Raw genomic sequence first — 19,674 nt, 5'->3', positions numbered from 1 at the left:
GTCCGGCTGGGCCTTTTTCACCAGCGGGCCCCGCTCCTCTACAAGTCGGATCGCAAGATGGCCGCGGGCCCAGTAAATAAGCGACTGTCATCTGACACTCACAAAAACCGGATACACCGCGGCAGACTGGTCTCCCGTGCCCCCTCCCCGCGTCTTCGGATCACCGTGTCTCTTCACTCTCTCCTTTTTGTTCTCTTTCGTTTATCCCTCCACAGCCCTTCCCTCACTCTCGGTTCCAAGTCTAAAGATTAATTACAAAAAATCGGGACGCGAATCGGAAACGTACCACTAGTTGCTGAAGAGGAACAAAGAGGGGTTAAGATAAAGAGAAAGAGAATGGGAGTGGGGACATCAGGCCCCAAATATACCGATAAACTTTTTGGACCCGCGAGATGGCCCAATAAGCCATCCATGGACATTGCTCAACGATCATGAAGATAGCCAGCGTAAGAAACAGAGGTCATTTGAGTCCTCGTACGATAATGGGCCTGATCTCCAAAGTGGAAATTTCTCAAACATCAAAGTGTACCTGCGGCACGAAAACAAAATTTACCGAACGAACGAAATTCTCGTTTTGGGACTAAGGCCCAATTTTTGAGTCCCAAGGTAACGCCTGGCTTATTTTCAGATCTCGCTGGACTGCGTAGTTTATCGGACGTTATACATATACGGGCTCGCTGCATACACGTGGGAGTAGGAACATGTTAATTAGCGGCAATTAAAGTCCATGTAGCAGGAATAAGGGCCCTACGCGTGTCCCTCGGTTTACCTGGAAGCCGCGCATCCACCATTCCGGATCCGGTGGCCATAATTAATTCATTCGCATAGCGCGGCTCGTTAATCGAATGAGCCACGGTTTACTCCGCTATACGACTCTTTAATTAGGGGAGCGTCCATTGCGATATTACAATCCATTGTGGGGGGCATCACCCCCCCCCCCCCCCTCCCCTCCCTCTCCCCCCTGTTTTTCTTTGTTTCGACGTATCGCGTATGATTGAAACGGGTAGGAGAAAGCAAACTGGATAAAAAATGGAGAATTCGCTTGACGAATGATTCCTAATTAGGAATATCTTTTGTGTGGGATTGAGTTGAGAGGGCTATTGTGGTGAATTTTTCGCAGGACTCAGGATCAGGATCTTGTACCGCGAAAGGACAAGTTTCTTGCGAGTTCCGGACAAAACTATTCCGGTCGAGCAGACAATGGGGGAAACTGGCAAGTCAAACGCAAAGCTGAGATGACAAATGAAAGGAGATATCCTCGCGAGAGCCGGAGGAGACTGTTTCATTTGTACTCCGGATACATAGAGACTCCCCTCCCTCTTCTCCCTTCCAAGGGGCGTCTCCTCCCTCTCTGTCACCCATCTCCCACACACACACATACACACGCGCAATTTGCACTGCAATTCAATTAGGAACCTTGCTCAACTCGACGAACGTGTATTATCGTAATCACCCCGGCTAATTTAATTTTTATCCAAGTCGCCACGCATACGTGTTATATATATATATATATATATACAACCTACATAGACAGTCATATCATTGAACCAAAGGACCTTCGGCCATGCAATTTTTCCACTTAAACTCCACCACTTTTCTTAATAATACCGAATGTTTAACAAACAGCCCGAGAGGCAACCCCCGAGCCGTTTCGTCAGGATTAACACATGCGGGCGCCTCGTAATACGAATTAGGGAAAAACCCTGATGGTCCCCGTATTTCTCAGGATTACAAGGAAAATCTGTAAAAATCTTCCCCACTCGTTTGCCACTAACGAGACTCGCCTATTTTTCAAAACAATCCGAGACCCGCGCGCGGTAACGAGTAAGGAAAATCGACGGTCTTTGCGAGTTTCTAATCCGAGGGAAGGCTGAGAGGGGAGGATGAGGGTAGGGGGATGGGATATTTTGGGCCCGAGGATGGCAGACTTTTAACCGATAATTTCACGTGTAACACTTTGGTGCATGGGGAAAAAATGATGACGAGTTAAATTACGAATAAGGAGCATCGCCGGTAGAAAAACTTAATGGCTGTCAGGCATGGCTGAGCAATTAACGTGGGGAGGTGGGGGGGGGGGTATACAGCGAGGGGCAAATGTCAGTAGAATTTCGGTAGCAACACTTTGGAGGTTGAGAAAAAAATAGCGAAATATCAAGTTACTTTGACAAAAAGTCAATTGCTGACAGCGATCGTTAAACGATACGAGAGCGGTGGTGAATATGCGTAGGGTGGGGGGGGGGGGAGTGGGGGGTGTAAGGAAGAAGGAGGAGGGATATTTTGGGGGCCCATTCATTAATTAACGTGTTTTCTGAAGAAGGCGAAAGGGGCCCGGACTTACAGGGAAGTTTAATTACGCGCGGTGGCAAGTTTAATATAGTTAGGCCCATTGAACTGCCGGCGAGATTGTTTTACGAAGTAAATGAGGCAATGATGACTCGGAGCTTCGGGACCACCTAGCAACACGACTACGCTCGAACCTTCAGCGCCTTCCAACTCCTCGCACAACTAATTAACGCGCGACCCGTTCTAGCCTCCGCACAAATTCACCCTATCCACTCCCCTCCCCAACCCAACTTCACCCATCTTCTTCAAAGCAAAACTTTACACTCTCGCATAAACATTGGCGATATTCGAATCATACGCAACGAAACAATAAATCTCCTTATACATATATATATATATAAATACATATACACGGTCGATCGCTCCATAGTTTCGTTGTCAGGAATCAACAAGGTACATATAGTTTTGCATGAAACTTCAATTTATTACATAATAATAATTTTCTCATCATCATTTGTGCAACAGTGGGTACGAAATATTTTCATGAAACAATCGAGAGATTTACAAAGTGGAAATATACAATCTTGAATATACTATGATCCATCGAATGCCTCGGTTTACCAAAGTAAATAACAGACGTATCTTGATTAAACTTACAAATCTACAACGCGCGCTAATCTTAAGTTTTAACAAAGTTTTACAAGCTCTCTTTTGGGCAGATCGCTTAACGATACAATTAAAAAAAAAATTCACAATCTTAGAAAATCAATTCTAATTTAATAGTACACACAATTGGTTTGTCTTAGGAATAATAGGACGAAGTAATAGAGAATAGAGCAGCTGTGTGATAGAGAGAGTAAGAAAAATGGGAATTTCAAAGAGAGAGTGAGAGAGAGAGAGAGAGAGAGAGAAATAAAAGCGATAATTATATTAATAATCCAAACCAGTTTTTCACGCTTGATTAAAGAGTCAACAATGCTGTTTTTGTCCAGATTAAGCGACACATGGAAGCTCGATTATTAATACTTTTCTAATTTCCTGGCTCTGCTCTCGATCAGCAGGGAGCGATCAATATTGAATATACTTTCTCTCACCGTTTATGGTCGACTTTGAGAGGAACACACTGCAGCGATATTCGCCAGCGTGTCTTATGCTACAGATAAAATGCTAATTTAGGGAAACCGGTGTTTTTTCATTCATCGCACCCGTTTGAGCTTCCGCGTCTTAAACGGCGGCCCCCGTACGATCTTAGAAACGTGTGCACACGTATCCATCCTGGTTAAATATTCTGCTTTCACTTGTTTATTATGGAAAAAATCCAGTTAACGCTCCCGAGCCAAATCTTGATCAACTATGGACTGAAACAATATTACACAGTCGTTTGAACTTTGTTGCGGTTCTCCAAAATCATTTTCTTCCAGCGATTCTTCATTTTTCATCATTCAATCGGGATCGAGCTAGCGAATATAGTACGAATAAATGAATGAAAGGTCAATTCCGTTCGTTTGCTCCTCTACAAATATTTCTTTCATATATCTATATATATATATATATATATATATATATATACAGATACATGTATATATATATTTTTTTTATTAGCGTAACGCCTGTCGCAGGCATCGGTATAAAAATATCTCAATCGCTTTATTATTTATCTAAACGTTATAAATATTGGACGAGTCACCAGATCACCTTGGTACCAGTTCCGTTCCTGCAACAAAAATATCAGGGAATAAAACAATTGCGGAAAAAAGGCACCAGTACAGAATTATTTTAGCTACAATTAGTACAAGCTTTGAGAGAGAGAGGGATACGACAAATCAGGGGACAAAAAGCGAAAGATTTGTCAAGTTTTTCCTCGGCTCCATTCTTTTTACGGAAATGAGAAGGCGGAGTGGCGAGGTGATTTTCGTTTTGAAAATTGGCCGACACATTTGAGCAAATAAAGGAAAGAATATATTTGCAGAAAGATGTCAGGATGAACCGTAAAAGTTTTTCGACTCGACCAAACAATAAAAGCTTCTTTGGACTTTCGGGGAAGTCCCTTTCATTCGAACGTATTTCCTTCATAGGAAACGAACGAACCGAGAAGACCCGAGTTCGCGTTCCTATTGTCTCGAGAAGCCAACTTAACTACGCAAGCCCAAAATTCCTCCCTTCTTTTTCTAACATATTTTCGCGTCTTCTCCTATATACATATATATATATGTATAGTTTATACACAAAGCTACTCTACAACTTTTTCCCTTTGCACACACACACACACACACACACACACGAGTGTACACTTCGAATCGTGATAAAGCAAAATAATATATAATAAAGGCGGATTATATAGGAATTTCTGCCTTTTTTTCCTCGTGCTGCAAAGTTATCGAAGCAAGGAATCCAGCTTATTTCTATTTAATCGAAGGAGCATAGCTGTTTACGAAGAAGCAGTTCGCGCTTCGCTTGCTTTTCCGAAATGTTTTTCGTCGCTGGTAGGAAATGACGAGGCGAAACTCTTTCGGTTACTCTCGAATCAATTTCGCCCGTTGCGTCTCAATGGCTCTATTGGGCTGGATTTTTGCAAAGAAGCTCCAACAGCTTTGTCATCCGTGAATTATTCGGTGTCTCACTGGAGCTAATGCTGCAGCGAGCTTTTAATAATCTCGTTAAAAATCATTTTCATAACAGAGTCACTGGTATACAGGGTGTGACACAGGTTGAAAAGTTTCCACTACAAATGGCAAATTTTTCAGGATTTCTTGTGACGGGAGTGTAAGCAAGTTTTATATACAGGGTGACCAATTGGAAGGCGTCTTCGAGAAGGGATAAATTTTTGGCAAAGCTTTCGACTCCGTTGGTCATCCGGCAATAATTTCCAGTCTGGCTCAGTCTTGATGCGTTTTTAAAGAGTGCCACGCAAGGATTTCCGTTCCGTGGCTCGTTTCGAATTATTCTCGTGTGCCCGCATCGAGTCTCTCGTGCTCTCTCAGCAAGGTGAGAAAAATCATCAACCGGTTTCTTCACGGTTGTGTCCTCGGCTTGAACTTGCGAAAAAATCCATAGATAAATGTACAAGTGCAGGAATTATAACTAAATTGGAGTTTTCTGGCAGGGTCCGAGAGGAGTACTCGATGGCTTCTGGAACGAGCGAGGAAGAAGAAGAACCAAAGTACGGCTCAAGGTCGAGTAGAATTGTAAAAAATGCATAAACAAATATATAAATATAAAAATGATAGGAAAAATAGAGTTTTCCGGCGAAGTTTGAGAAAAGTCTGTGGCTCTGGGAAGGAGTCGAAGGGAAAAAGGGCCGAAGGACGATGGTGAAATTGATGAGTGGGTCTTACCACTCAAGGGCGAGAAGAATACACCCCCTCGCCCCTCCACTAAGTTTTAGCTGACTATGACAAATAATTGCCGAAGCTTAACATAAGCCAGAGGTATACTTAGCTAATAGCAAAAAACTTTGCTAGAGGAGCGGAGGAGGGGGGGGGGGAGAGAAGAGAGAGAGAGAGGTTGTGTGTGTGGGTGGGGGAGGGAGAGAGATTTCGTGTTTCAGTGACCCCCCTGGATTGTTCTCGACTGGGTGGTGATGCCAGAGAAGGATGAAGGAGGAAGAGGTGGGTGGGGGGGGGGGGGTATATTACGTCGGTTCCCTGGCAAAATCCTCATCCGACGCTTTCCTCGCAAAAAACTCAACGTGCATTTGCATCCACTGGGAAAAGTGAGCTTTCTTTCCATTTGGACAGTGACAAACGAACTTTACCTTAATAATTCTCCCTCTCTCTCTCTCCTCCACAAAAACTCTACATATACACAAAAGAAAAAGTGGAAATATTTAGTAATTTGAATGATCAAACGCAAGGAATTTTGGATAGTTTTGGCAAGGCCGAAGAACGCGTTGCACGTGACAAGTTGCTCCTTGGAGGGAAAACGAAGAAGGTGGAGTGGACTATGAATGCAGCCAGGAGTTTCGTGAGCTCCTTAATGAACTCAGTTCGCGAAACCATTAATAACCCGAGCGAGCGTACCACGGGAGAAAAGAGGCCGAGAGCTTGGAGAGGGATGAAGCTAAAGCCACCCCCTCCCCTCCCCCTCTCCATGAGAAAATTTTGCAACCACCACGATCCCTCGCGTAAAATGGGGCTTCTCGACGATATTATTATTATGGAGCTCGTCGATCGAGGCGAGAAAGGAAAACGATCCTCGATTTACATCGAGGGACACATTCCAGAAAGAAGCGTGATTCCTACGCAGCGTACACAAGAAACCGCGGCGTCGTCGTCGTCGTCGTCGTCGTCGTCGTCGTCATCGTCGTCGTGAAAGTGTGCAGTACGCCGATTGAGACATTATGGCTGCAGTTGGCCGAGTTTTAACGCGTAGCAAGAAAACCAAAGACGCACCTGTCCAACGTTCTTGGTGGAAGACCGAGAATCACTCGGCTTTTTTCAATCCTCCGCTTTCCTCCGCTGAAGACCTTTTCGATCCGCCGCGATTTCCCGACATTTCTCACGAATCGACCCACTCGGAAAATTCTATAGACCGGTTAATAATTTTTAATTGCCATGGCGAATTTATTCAGGTATCGATGAATTTTATTCGTTATTCTAAGAAAATGTTGGTTTTTGGCCGAAGTATTTATCTCATTACTGATATTTATTGTCGAAGCTTTGGGAAATATTGTCCATAGTGGAAAAAGTACGTTTGCAAAAGGCAGAAAATTAGTGCAATTTTCACGTATCAACAAATTTTATTCACTATTCAAACCAAATATTGTTCTTTGGCCGAAAAACGTCTCTCATTACTGATATTTATTATCGAAGCTTTGGGAAATATTTTCCAAAGTGGAAAAAGAACGTTTGCAAAAGGCAGAAAATTAGTGCAATTTTCACGTATCAACAAATTTTATTCACTATTCAAACCGAATATTGTTCTTTGGCCGAAAAACGTCTCTCATTACTGATATTTATTATCGAAGCTTTGGGAAATATTTTCCAAAGTGGAAAAAGAACGTTTGCAAAAGGCAGAAAATTAGCGAATTTCCTATTTGGATTCAAATGCAAATTCGAGCTGTTTTCGAGGAGTCGGCGGAGACATCGAAGTATTAAAAAATATTTGGCAAACTGGAAAGGCGAAATTTGCAACATTGTCGTATAGGAATCGAGGAAGATAGAGGCCGGACGGCGAGTGGAATAAGACCGAAGCGGAAGAAGAAGAAGGTAATGCAATAATAAGTATAAGTTAGGAGGGAAGATAGGTGGCCTGTAAAGGTGAGGGGTTTCGGGGTAGTAGCCGGTGTTTTTCGCAATCTTCAGCGCCCGCCCGAGACTATTATGTCGTTTCGGCCTCTCTTCGACGGGCCCCGAGCATTTTCACAGGGCCCAAGGCCAACCTCTTCATCTTCCCTGCACCTCAGAAAACGCTTTCTCTCGCACGCAGCGAGTCGCTCCGCGATAAATATGCGTTCTTTCGCATCCAACTAGAACACATACACGTATATATATCATTAATATATACATGTATATAAACACAAGAAATAGTTTCCATCGTCGAGGCGAGTTTTGGCAAGGAGTCAGAAACTGGCTCGTCTATAGGAACCTGTAAATACATACATGTACAGTAACTATGTACCACGATATATATACCTAAGTAAAAAGAGAGAGGGAGAGAGAGAGAGAGACTCTTTGGAGAAAGCAATCCACTTAAAGGGTGGGGGCGGTCTGGTGGGTTTTGTCGGTGAACAAAAATCTGACAAATATGCCACGATTTGGGAAGAATGGAGCCAAAGTGCAGCATCCCTTCGGGCTTGGATCCAGGTCCGGAGAGAGAGGAGCTACCCCCTCCCTCCCCCCCCCCTCCTCCCTCCTCCAACCAACCAAAAGAGGAGAATGGCAAAGGGGTGACTGTTAAATTACTTAGACCGAACAAAACGTAACAAATGACGAGGAATCGAGCCACTTATGCGATATTGGCCCATCACAGCCACCCAGCTATATTGATACGTCGCATTAGCCACGTCTTCCTCACCCCATACACTCAATATCCCTCGGGAATCACTCCCGAATCTCTTATATTTGCTCCGTGCATACCAATACAGTGTGGGCGAGGTGAGAATCCTCAGGACTTTTACCATCTTTGTTATATATACCTAAAATTTTACAGAATTCTTTTTAACATGTATATATATTGAATATTTTATACAGAAAATAATATCCGTAACCTCGTTAAAGGGTCCATATACCTCAAATACCACAATTTTAGGGAGCAAACAGCAAATTCCTGTCACTGTATTGGTATCCACTCTTGGAACAGTATCACTCGTTTAAAACTCGAGGAGAATGTACCTTTGAATCCTTTCTCCGGTGAGTCAGCCGCGCTGATAGCGTCCGATTCGACGTCCACCTCGTTCTCGATAGGTTTGTCTATCTGGAAAACCAAGAGAAAATTTCGATGAGAGTCCTTCGCGAGTGTAAGAAGAGGATTTTGGGAGTCTTTGTGGCTCGGAGTCGATCGTTGGCTCCCTTTACCAAGTTGTGTGTTAAGGGGGGGGGGGGGAGGTGGGATTTTAGCGATGAAAGGGTAAGGAACACGTGTTAACGGATGCCGACGGCAATAGCAGCCACTTCCCACGCGCATCCACACATGCCAACCGGCGATCTTCGCTCGTTTTGACAGTTTTGCCCCGTCCATTACTCGCGCGAGAAAAAACCTTGCAACGGAAACCGCCAGCCTCCAAACTGCGCTCCTTAATAAATAACCCATTCTTTGCAGGATTCCGCAAAGAATTTGCAATTTCATTTTTTTATCAGCCCAAGCACCTATTTATTTTTCCTTTCGTCCCCAGCGAGTCTTTGAAGAAGGATATTTAAATTGGGACGAGGAAAAGGTGAACGATAAACCCTATGGATTTTCCCACAGACCTAAATATAGCCAGTGTCACTATGTAGTCTCTCCATTCACACACGTGTCTCTCTCGGCAACATCTGGCTCGTGTTTCCTGCTTCTTCTCTCTCTCTCTCTCTCTTACCAACAAACCACTCGAAAATTTGATTAACCCAAATTTTCTAATCAATACCAATGCAAGACAAACTTAAACTCGTCTCTTGATCGAGGCCAAGAAGGAATACGCGAAAAAGGCAACATTTCCAGGAATCAGATCCTGAAGAATCAGAGCAGTTGGAAGAGGAGCGAAGGAGAGATGGACAGATTCCTTCGGACGTCGAATCTTTTTCAAAGCTTGCTGATAAAGAGCGAGAGAGACGGATAGACGAATGCTACGATAGAATAAAGGAGAAGCGAGGTTTATCCTGGCAAGGCAGAGGAAGGTTGAGGTAAGAGTGAGAGGAGGGGGTGGGGGGGGGGGAGGGAGTTTTGAAATGGCTCGAGCAATATAGTGAGTTCGTTATGAGCCACCGGCCCGACGTGCTATGGCTCATAATTGCAGACTGCAAACTCTGCCACTCAAGCAGCTCGAGGCGTTCAATTGGCCGGCACTCGCACCTATTGTCCGCGGAAAACGTGAAATCCTCGCTGAAACTCTCGATTCCCTCCCCCCTCCCCCCTCCGGCGAGGGGGGAGAAAACCCGCGGAGGCCGGCGCGAAAACTCGCGCAATTTTCAGAAGCGAATCGCGAGGCTCGTCGGAGCTCCGCCAGGACTTTTCGAAGCGGACAAAACTTTTTCAGAGCGAACCTGCAGCAGCCACGAAAATTATTAGCCAGGGAATGTCTTAATCCCGAAGCGGCGAGCGCGGCTCAACATAAATTTTTTTCTCCTTCCGTGCGCATTGGCTAAGTGCATATAACGTATATATACAAGAGAGGGGGCGGGGGGGGGGGGTAATGTTTACGAGAATCGCTCCAACCCTCTTCCTCCATTTTTACTCGAAGCTAAATTAAAAATACAACCGATGGTTAACGATGTGGATATTGTTCGATTTAATTATCGCTCTGAGTTTCTTTCTGGATTTCTACTGCGGGGGAGAGAGGAGAAGCAGTGATAAGGAGTAAATATGGATATTTTTTGATACTGGAATTTTTTTGATGAGATTTTTCGATTTCGATCGAAGCTTTATCACAGAGTGTAAATAGCGTTAGGAAAAATAGATATTTTGGAATAGAAATTCACTGTGATTTTCTTCATAAATGTTTGACAGTAGATAAATAAAAAATGGATATATTAATTAATAAATTATTTTATAGTACTAAAATCAATAGAGTGAATTTTCTGGTTTTCGACAAATGTAAATTCTACAGAGAGAAATAGATGCTTTATGGTACGAGGGACGCGTGGGATGGGAAGATTTTTTCGTAGAATGTAGAGAGGTTCGTGATTTGGAGGGTGTATGCTTGGGGGAGGGGGGGGGGAGGCAGAGACTCTTAATATCCCGTAGGAAGTCTGGTGTCCCGCAGGGGTTCACGTACGAGTCGTATTAACGACACGAAGTTGCCCCTTGGCAAAACACGCGGCAAGGGGGACGGGAAGAAGACACTCGGTGGTAGGAGGGGGAGGGGGAGGCAATAATTCCTCGCGCGAATTAGCGCCATAAGTTCACCGAGGCCGACAGTAGCGGCCGACAATATTAATCTACTTTGAATTTATACACGGCGTGCTCTTCCACTCGCTAACCTCCGCAGAATTTCCAAAAATTTACAAACGCTTCAATTGAATTGATAAATTGGTTACGCGTTGTATTAACCGAACAGAGAAAATAGGGATAAAATGTGGTATGATAGAATAACCAATTTACTAATCCCTACTTTGAATTTGTACCGAATGTATTCCTCAATCGGGTATAATTTCCAAAAATTCGCAAAGATCTTAATAGAATGAAAATTTTTTTGTAAATTATACAAATGAATTAGGGAGAAGCGAGAGATAAGAGTAGGAAATTGTAGAATGGCGAGTTTATTAAAGTGGAGTGGAGAAGGAGCATCACGGATGATAGTGGTTGCACGTGGCTTTATTAACTCTGCGGCTACGGCAGTGTATTAAGATGCGGTCTCTCCAAAGGGCTCAGCCTGAAACTGGGCTTGGGGGTGAACTCGAGCAAAGGGGGTGTAGACAGATAAATAACTCCGGACGTCCTGAGAATAATTTAAGACGTCAGTCTTCTCGCCCTTTTCACTCCTCGCTCGCTACACGCTGCATTTCGCGAATATTTTTACACTCGATCGCTCTCCTGTCCCTTTCCAATCTCTACCAGTGTCTGCTTTGCGCAAACATCGAACTCGCAGCGGAGAAAATATTCCCCTTTCACCATCCTGAAAAATTATTTCTTATTTCGAAAAATTCAAAGAATGTACAGAGTGAAAGGGGGGGGGGGAGGGTTTGACGTTTGTCGAGTAAAACAATTTGACTAATTACAAAGGAGTTTTTCATCGAAGATGCTAAACAGCTGTTGTCTCTGGAGAAGCCCCGAGACAATGCAGGGTCTCGTTAATTCTCTTAAAACGTCGCTTTAACAAGACCCTTTTTACCGGCATCTTCGATGCCCCACGAGAGCCAAATATAATCGCCTCGCTAATTATTCTGGAGCGTGAGATTCGACGAGCTTTCTCTCATTTTTTTAATAGATGGACAGAAATTTTGTAGAATTTTCGAGGGTGTGTGCGTGCGCGCTTGGAGGTGGAGGAGGATGATAGCGTGGCCACTTTAAGTCCGTCGGCCATCAGACGCGAAGCATGCTTCCGTCGTTGCACAAAGGACGCCTTCATCGGCAGCTCTCCTCTCGCAAACTCCTACTCCCTCCAGACAACGGTGAATCACCCAACGATCAGCCTCGTTTCACTTGGAAACTCCGTGGTGCTCTGACCTTATCAACCAGACTCTCGGCAAACATCAAATTCAACATTCGCAAAACTAGTTTCCTACTTTGTACAGCGACAATGATTCTATATAATTTTATATCAATATTCTCCTCTGGTTCCACTATGTTGAATTTATCAACAAAATTCTTAAAGACCAAATTCAACCTCCATCGACACAAAACCAACGTAATTTCTTATTCTACAAACTAAAAACGACTCCAAAATAAAACAAAAATATTTTTCTATAATTTTCAGTGAATAAATCAGTCTTTCAAAGGTTTGGAAGAGCCAGGGCTAAATTTGTTATAAGATTATCTTCATTGTTTCAAGAGTTGGTTGACGGGGGTTGAGCCGAGGTGGAAGGCGACAATTTGCCACCCTTTCGCAACAGAAATAAAGTGTGCGTATGAGAGAGAGAGAGAGAGAGAGAGAGAGAGAGAGAGAGAGAGAGATAGTTGGCAAATTGCGAGAGATCAAGAACGATCTAGTCGCGGCGTCGGATGGTAAAGGGAGTTGAGAGAAAGAGAGAGGGTGAGCAACCCTCGAGAGGAAACAGCCTGATAGCTGGCCAGGGTGGTTTTAGTGCACCGCTTAGCACCCTATCTACTCGGATCTACCCACGACACGAGTAGCCCTTCTCTGCTTCAACCTTTTCCTCACCTTTCCCTTTCTCTCCCACATATATCTATATATACATATCCAAACTTTCCTTTTTCTTCACACAACCAATATTTCTCCATATAATTTCCACATTACTCGATTCTCTCAACTCTCGCAAAGCTCGTCGAACATAACTTTGTCTTCAAGGTGTTATTCCCCACCTTTTCAAGTTTAACATTTCTCTCAAAAACATCTTCTCTCTCTTTCTCACACACATACACCAAAACTTTGCTATATCCTCGAGCGACCAATCCTTCGCCAGAATATTCGCAGATCGTCCAAATTCTTACACAGTTTGACCTTGAACGTAAGTTTATTCTCAGTGCTATTTCTCACCTTGTCCCGCGCTTAATCTTTCTCTCAAAAGCACGCTCTCTCCTCCCTCTTGTCGGCGTTATCTCTCCCTTCACCCCTTGGGGGCTGCGTTTGTCGTGAGCATTACTCACTTTCTAGACGCCTACTTGCTAGAGAGAGCGGCTCATCCCCATCGTCGCTGAGACTCGCTGACTACATTAGGGGACAAATCTTCTCTCGGAGCCCTCCTTAGCCGGTAGGTTGCTCCGGGACCAAAGCCACCCTTGGCCACTCTTCCAATCCGCTGACCGTTCCCTCTCTCTCTCTCTCTCTCTCTCTCAACTCACTTTTAACAAGCAGTGCAAAACTGTCCATTCCGCTCCAGTTAAGTCATCCGAGATATTTAATCTTCCTGCTAAACACGGCTCGCCTTGTACGTGCAGGGACCACCCCATGCACGCCTCATTTAGCATAAGCGTCCAAACGAACCAGGAGATATCAAACTTGATCTCTTCTGCCTCTGCGAGTGCGTCCAGCACTGCTGAAGAGTTACATCGTTCGGCTAATTATAATCAGCGTGTTGTGGTTTGACGAGACGTGTCCAGAATATATATATATATATAGAGGGGGGGGGGGGGGGTTAACCAGATCCCCCCACGCGTTCCTGGATACAATCGGAGACACACCACTTGTTCGCCAGTGCAACCTGTAGATGCTGACGGAAAGTGCGTAGAGGCCCGTCTCGGGACGAACATCCAAATATAGATCCTTGTACGACACGTGTGCGAGAGATCCGACATAAATATCCAGCTATCCTTAGCACGACTATAAACGCCTGCGTGCTTCTTCGGCTCGCTCTCGACTGCTCGTTTAACAAACAGCAATGAAATCCCGTACGGGTACCTACAAAAATACCATTCGCGCATTATTACAGTGAAAATAGTTGGAAACGATCGCTGATGGATCCAAATGGGCTCGTGGAGAGATTTCCAGCCAATATACCACGTCCCCGTTGCCCATTAGCATCGCGTGGAAAAACTGTCTGGTTTTAGGGGGAGGGGGGAGAAAAAAAGCGTGTCCAGCAGGAATATTGGAGAATCCGAGGCGTGAAAACGCGGGAATAATTTGGGGATATTTGCGTGTTGGGGGAATTGCGTGGATTGTCCATGTGTCCAGCCAGCCCCTCCCCTCCCGTTGCCTATAGCTATCGAGAATTTCGCCATGAATTTTTCGACCCAATTCCCCAGCTGCGTCCAATATGAGATTCGACCCTGGCACATACGAGTTTTTTTCTCTCCAACTTGCACCCAAAGCAGCGTCGAATTTTCCGTCGTGATTTTTTTGTCGCCTCGTTTTCGACCTAGACTAAGTTAATATTAATGGGGATATTTATGGCGTTGGGTCAGCCTTGGTCACGGGGCCCTCCCGACGCCTAGAGAGCCACTGATAAAAGCAAATCTGAAAATGCTGTGATTTATTACCCTCCTATACGCCACTGATCTCCGAATTTTTCGCCCTTAAACGTTGAATAAGTTATGCTCCCCCCTCCAACAGCCACTCTCTCTCCACGCATCATATATTTCTCTGCCGACCACGCGCTGATTACTCATCCTTCCATCGACTCTCGCAAATTCTCAATTTCACTCATAGTTGCACGGATTTTTGCCCATTTCTCCATTTTCAAGGTTCTTCCATGAATTATTTTCGTCCTTGAACGTCGTTGAACCAGTCGCGAAGCTTCCCTTTCCAGTCTCTCTTGGTCTCTCCCAGCACTCGGTTCTCTTCTTCCACGAGGTGCTGTGATTCGTCCTTTCACGCGGACTCGAAAAATTTGTGGATTTTCAGAAATTGTCAACGAAGCATCGAGACCGTGATTCGGTCCTCCACAGGATTTTCTTCGGTCGTGCCGTGGACAACCAAATTGAAGAAAGATCTCGAAGAGTCGATGCTGCTGAAGTTGTGCGGAGAGAGAGAGAGAGAGAGAGGGGGGGGGGGGGGAGCAAACAAAGTTTATTGCCAGCTTGGAAAGGTACGAGGTCTCGTTGAGTGTCTTCCTATACTAGAATGGGCGCACTTGTGAACGGCACTATATACTTATGTCGTTTGCTACAGGTCGTTTCCTCGCGAGAAATTACAGGCGTCGGTGCACGCTTAATGTCTCCCGGATTGCTGGAATTATTATTTTTTTCAATAGCCTTTACCCCTTTCCTCTTGTAAACGCCAGAGCATCCCTGCTGCCAGCAAATCCGCTTCTGATCACCATTGACGTGTATATTTCTCAAATGAAGAAATTACCATTGGTTTTGCACTCGAAACATTTTCCACACAGATTTTCCTGTAAAATCATTGCTTTTCGTGAAAGAATGGAAAACCATTTTTATCGTCACTATTCTGATCGGTGTGTTTTACAGGCAAAGAGATTAGAATGGATTTGAGAAGAGATTCTTGCGTGACAGATTTGATAAAAATTATGAAGAGCTGGAGATGTTGATTTGAATCATGGCTGATCGGTGTATTTTGCAAATGCAAAGATTAGAATTGATTTTGCTGATTTAACTGACAGTTCAGGGATTTTTTGAAGAGTTTTGGTCAAATGAGGGAATCGGAGTGATTTTTTCAACGAGGAGACTGCAAATGAGACTTTGGAGATTCTTCTGTGTTACGACAGCTTCGACTACGACGTAAGAATTGGAGCTATTTCGAGTAGTTGTAAAAGGACCACTTGGTGTCTGCTAACAAGCAAGCTTCTGTTTGTTGATGCCAACCTTCAACGTTCTCCCTCACTTACTCAATATCGTGGCAGATGACGCGAGATGGTTGACATGTGGCAAAACGAGCTACACGCTGCTAACTCAAAGCTTCGCTTTATTACGTTTAACCAATATTACCCACTTCCCTCCTCCCTCCATTTCCTTCCTCATTTTTTAATTAACTCGCTGATTAAAGCCAATCCAATTAAGACTAGTTAACTCGAACTTGGCTCATCGAATTTAACGTTTACAAACTTTTTTTTTCCTCCACTCGAAGAATTTCCTAGTAAGAGACAACGACGAGAAGAGAGAGAATGGAGAGAAGAAAATGAGAGATAGTCTCTCTCTCTCTCTCTCTCTCTCTCGTTACACAGCGAGAAATCGATTTCTGACGGTAAAAGTATAAGAAAGGACAGAAAGTGCGAATGCAATTTTTGCCTCTTCTTTTTTCAAGTGGAAACGCAAGTTTTCTTGCGACTCTAACGGATGGAAGAAACGATGATCGGTCGCTGCTTTTTCCTGCCGACAGCAATCCCTCAACGTCTCGTAAAACTCGCGGTGCTTTTCTTAGCGGAGCGCGGGCTTCGCCGATATTCAATAGGAAACTAGCTAAAATCGTTCGCGGGGCATTTAAACTCGCGCGTCCACCAACCACGCCGGCTCTAAACATTCTTCTCACACCGTGGAAAAACTTGCTCGTTTTGCCCGATGCGCTTTCCAAATTATTTCCTTCCTCTCGAAAAATGCAGCCTGCCTACGGCCTCCGCTTATTTTGTTTCACCGTACGTCGCCGTTCTACCGGAAAAATTTTATTCGTCTATCGCTATAATCTGTACCTCTATCACTCGTAAATCCGTGATTTATTTCAGAAGAATCCAAATTCTCTTCAGGTTCTACAAGAAAAAGTGTCCACATTTCATTGGAATAACTGAATTTTCTCATATTTAGTCTCATCGTTCCTCAAATTCGTGATTTCTCCCTTACGAACGCACGTATCGCGAAAAAGACTTTCCTCTTCGGGAAAAATGGATGCTCTCTTCAGGTTCTGCTTATTCCTGCGACGATTTCTGATGTCGGGTGGACGACGATGACGGTGCGCTTTTTAGCTTAATTGATTTATTCCCGGCGGGTTGGGATTGGTCGAAGCGCGAAGGTCCGGTCCTTTTTTCTTGGCTGTTCTTCTTCCTCTGCTTTTTTCTTTCTTCTGGGCTCTCTGCAGGCCGTTTGACCGGCGCGGTGCTGCCAAGCAGCAGCAGCAGCAGCAGCAGCAGCATCGATAATTAAAGTCAATAATTACGAAGCGACCGTCGCTTCTGAATTTCTGCTACTGCACGGGCCACGTTTTTGCACGCTGCTGATGGCTCAGCGTCGATTTCACGTTACCTCGCCTCGCCTCGCTGGATAACATTGTAAGCGACCGAGTCCGGCAGGATCGACGATTGAACTTTCTAATAAAAAGCGGTAAGCCACGTGAAATGAGAAGCGAGTATAAAAGGGACGAAAGTGGGAACTGGAAAAATGTGGATCTTCATTATTGAATAGCTCTGCTTTATATATCAATGCGATCTCTCGGTATTAGTGGTAGTTGGAAGAAGAGGACGAAGAGGACGAAGAGGAAGAAGAAGATTGGCAAGGGGGTGCGGGATTCCATAAATAATTTGAAAATTGATTAAGGGTCTTTTTTAACGGGGCCCGAGAGCAGAAAGTAAATGGGGGCCCGGAGGAATTCCGCGAACGAAATTCCGCGCGCAGGAGGGGCCCCTGCGTTTCCACGAGGCAAGAAATTCACGATGGGTCTTGTTTGGAATGGTGAAGGGCCGAGGATCGAGAGAGGAAAGGCCGCGTAGAGATTTCAGAAGGAGAGAGACTCGAGGGTGGTAACGAGCATTCGCTTTTCACCAACCAGACAAATACATCAATTCTTCAGGGTCTTCTCCGGAAGACTCCTCCAGTTGCGTCGACATCTTCGATCCGTAATCTTCACTCTCGTCCTTTGCTTCGACATAAAATCAAATCTCGTCTCGTTCAACACCGAAACAACGAACCTTTCTCGATGCGAACTTGCACCGGTACAAAAAATTCTTCGGTACGCTTAAACTAATAACTCTAGAAACCAAACTCGAAGAAATCGTTTGGCTGATGAATATTACAATCGCGATGCTGAAGAGATTGATCGTTGCGAGTGATAATTCGTTGCATCGATAAATTTGGTTGGTTACCACAAAACGAGATGTGGTTTACATGCTGAAGAGACCTTCGCTGGATGTACGGACGACGAGCATTGGACGTAGTATGGACTGCAGAGTCGATTTTCACAGAGAAATTGGAATAGATTAGAAAAGATGTTTGGAGCACAGAGTTGACTTTTTGGAACGTTCGGTTCCGCTTGGCCGGCGTTTTCCCTGTTTTTTCTGCTTGGCTTTTTGTATTTTTTCTGCAATTCTGGCTGCTCTCTTCATGGCTGATCGAGCGGAGTCTTTAGAGTCGGTCGGTCGAGTCTCCAACAGGCGGCACCAGCGTTTGATGTCGTGTGACGAATGTCCGTGTTGGTCGCGCCACCCCCTTTCTCTCTCCCTCCCCCCCCCCTTCTCTCCCACCACACTCCTCCGTCTCGCTATCCTCCTTCGGCTCTAAAAGTACGATTATCGGAAAGAGGCCCGATTAGCAGTCCTCCGCAACGCGAGGAAGCTACAAAGAAATGTATATGAGCAGCTTGAATAACTTTATAAGATAATAATCCGATGGAATCGCGCGCAGAAATTATTGGCCGGAGAGCAAAGAAGACCAGTAGGGTATAGAAAAATGTTTAGAATCGGTGAATCGGTGGCTGGGCGAGCGTAACGACCAGGATAAATCGTCCTAAGCAGCGTGTCTAGGCACGTTTAACGACCTATCGTTGCTATAACGCTAGGGAAAAATACATAACGGAAGGATAATTGCCGAAAGTTATGCGAGCAGGCAAGAAGCAACGTTGCTGCTGCTCTCTCAATTGTTTCGCGAAATCTTTACTCGTAAAGATACCCCTCCGGTCATTATCCAGCTTGCTGGGAATAATCCCCTTATGCGAATTTACCTTAACTAACTAAGGATATCTAGTCTTCCTCAAACAGTGGAAAAAGCAGAAAAACCACCGGCTGACCGATTACGCCCGTATTATCCAAATTACTAGTCAACGTTCTAAACTTCAACCGCTGGGTTTACGCTTCCCTTCGTGAGAAGTCCCCCCTCCCCATCCTCCATCTCCTCCTATCCACCACTCTAATTCCAACTTTCCACTACCGTTACTCAGCAGTATAAGTAGCGAAGAATTAAAAGCAGAGGACGGGGGTGGTGTTGGTGGTGCAAGAAGGAGCGACCGGTGGTCAGACATCTTGTGCCACTAAGAATTAAAAGGTTCGTCGTTCCCATTCGCAGAACTCGCTCGTAATGGACTGATATTCCTCCAGATGCTTTCATAAAATCACTGGCTTGTAAAGCGAAGAATGTGTCGGAGTTCTCGAATGATTTTGCCGGTGGTGCACCACGGCATGTGGATGAGAGAGAATTTTTCTTTCTCCCCGTCTCTCCGGCCGGTAGACCAGGAGGGGACAAAAAGCAAAACACCAGGCTGAATTTTTAGCCCGGAATCCCTTTCTCCGGCTTGCCGAGGGAATAATCCTAATTCCGTCAAAAATCCACGAAGAATCCTGCGCGGCGCGGCACAAGTAATACGCCGCGTGACGATAATGCTGATTGGTCAGCTTCGCCAAAAGTCCCTCGTGAAAAACACTCGCGTCACGATCGACCGCTCGTATAAGGTCTCACCTCTTTTTAACAATTTTCTCCGTGCATTCTCGAAACCTGCAAAATAGAGCTATTAATATTCGCGCGAGTAACGAGAGCTATCTCCAA

General features: G+C 44.8%; 1 protein-coding gene across 5 annotated transcripts in view; it reads right to left on the bottom strand.

The window, feature by feature from the left end:
- Positions 1-2,759: 2,759 nt before the first annotated feature.
- Positions 2,760-19,674, bottom strand: part of LOC136782346 (ubiquitin carboxyl-terminal hydrolase 48-like) — a 46,382-nt gene continuing 29,467 nt past the window's right edge. For 4 of the 5 annotated variants that reach the window (XM_066741731.1, XM_066741730.1, XM_066741729.1 and 1 more), the window contains 3 exons: positions 8,616-8,697; positions 3,979-3,997; positions 2,760-3,740 (listed from right to left, as the gene is read on the bottom strand). In XM_066741731.1, the coding sequence (XP_066597828.1) occupies positions 3,722-3,740; positions 3,979-3,997; positions 8,616-8,697 (120 nt within the window). In that variant the 3' untranslated portion in view covers positions 2,760-3,721. The remainder of the gene's footprint in view (positions 3,741-3,978; positions 3,998-8,615; positions 8,698-19,674) is intronic. The other variant, XM_066741732.1, reaches the window with a different exon arrangement.

The sequence above is a fragment of the Prorops nasuta genome, unplaced genomic scaffold, assembly GCF_024137725.1.
Source record: "Prorops nasuta isolate Cenicafe-Biocafe unplaced genomic scaffold, Cenicafe_Pnas_1.2 PNAS00025, whole genome shotgun sequence".
Lineage (NCBI taxonomy): Eukaryota > Metazoa > Arthropoda > Insecta > Hymenoptera > Bethylidae > Prorops > Prorops nasuta.
The sequence above is the reverse complement of the archived record's forward strand: the minus strand, read 5'-3'. Positions and strand labels throughout refer to the sequence as shown.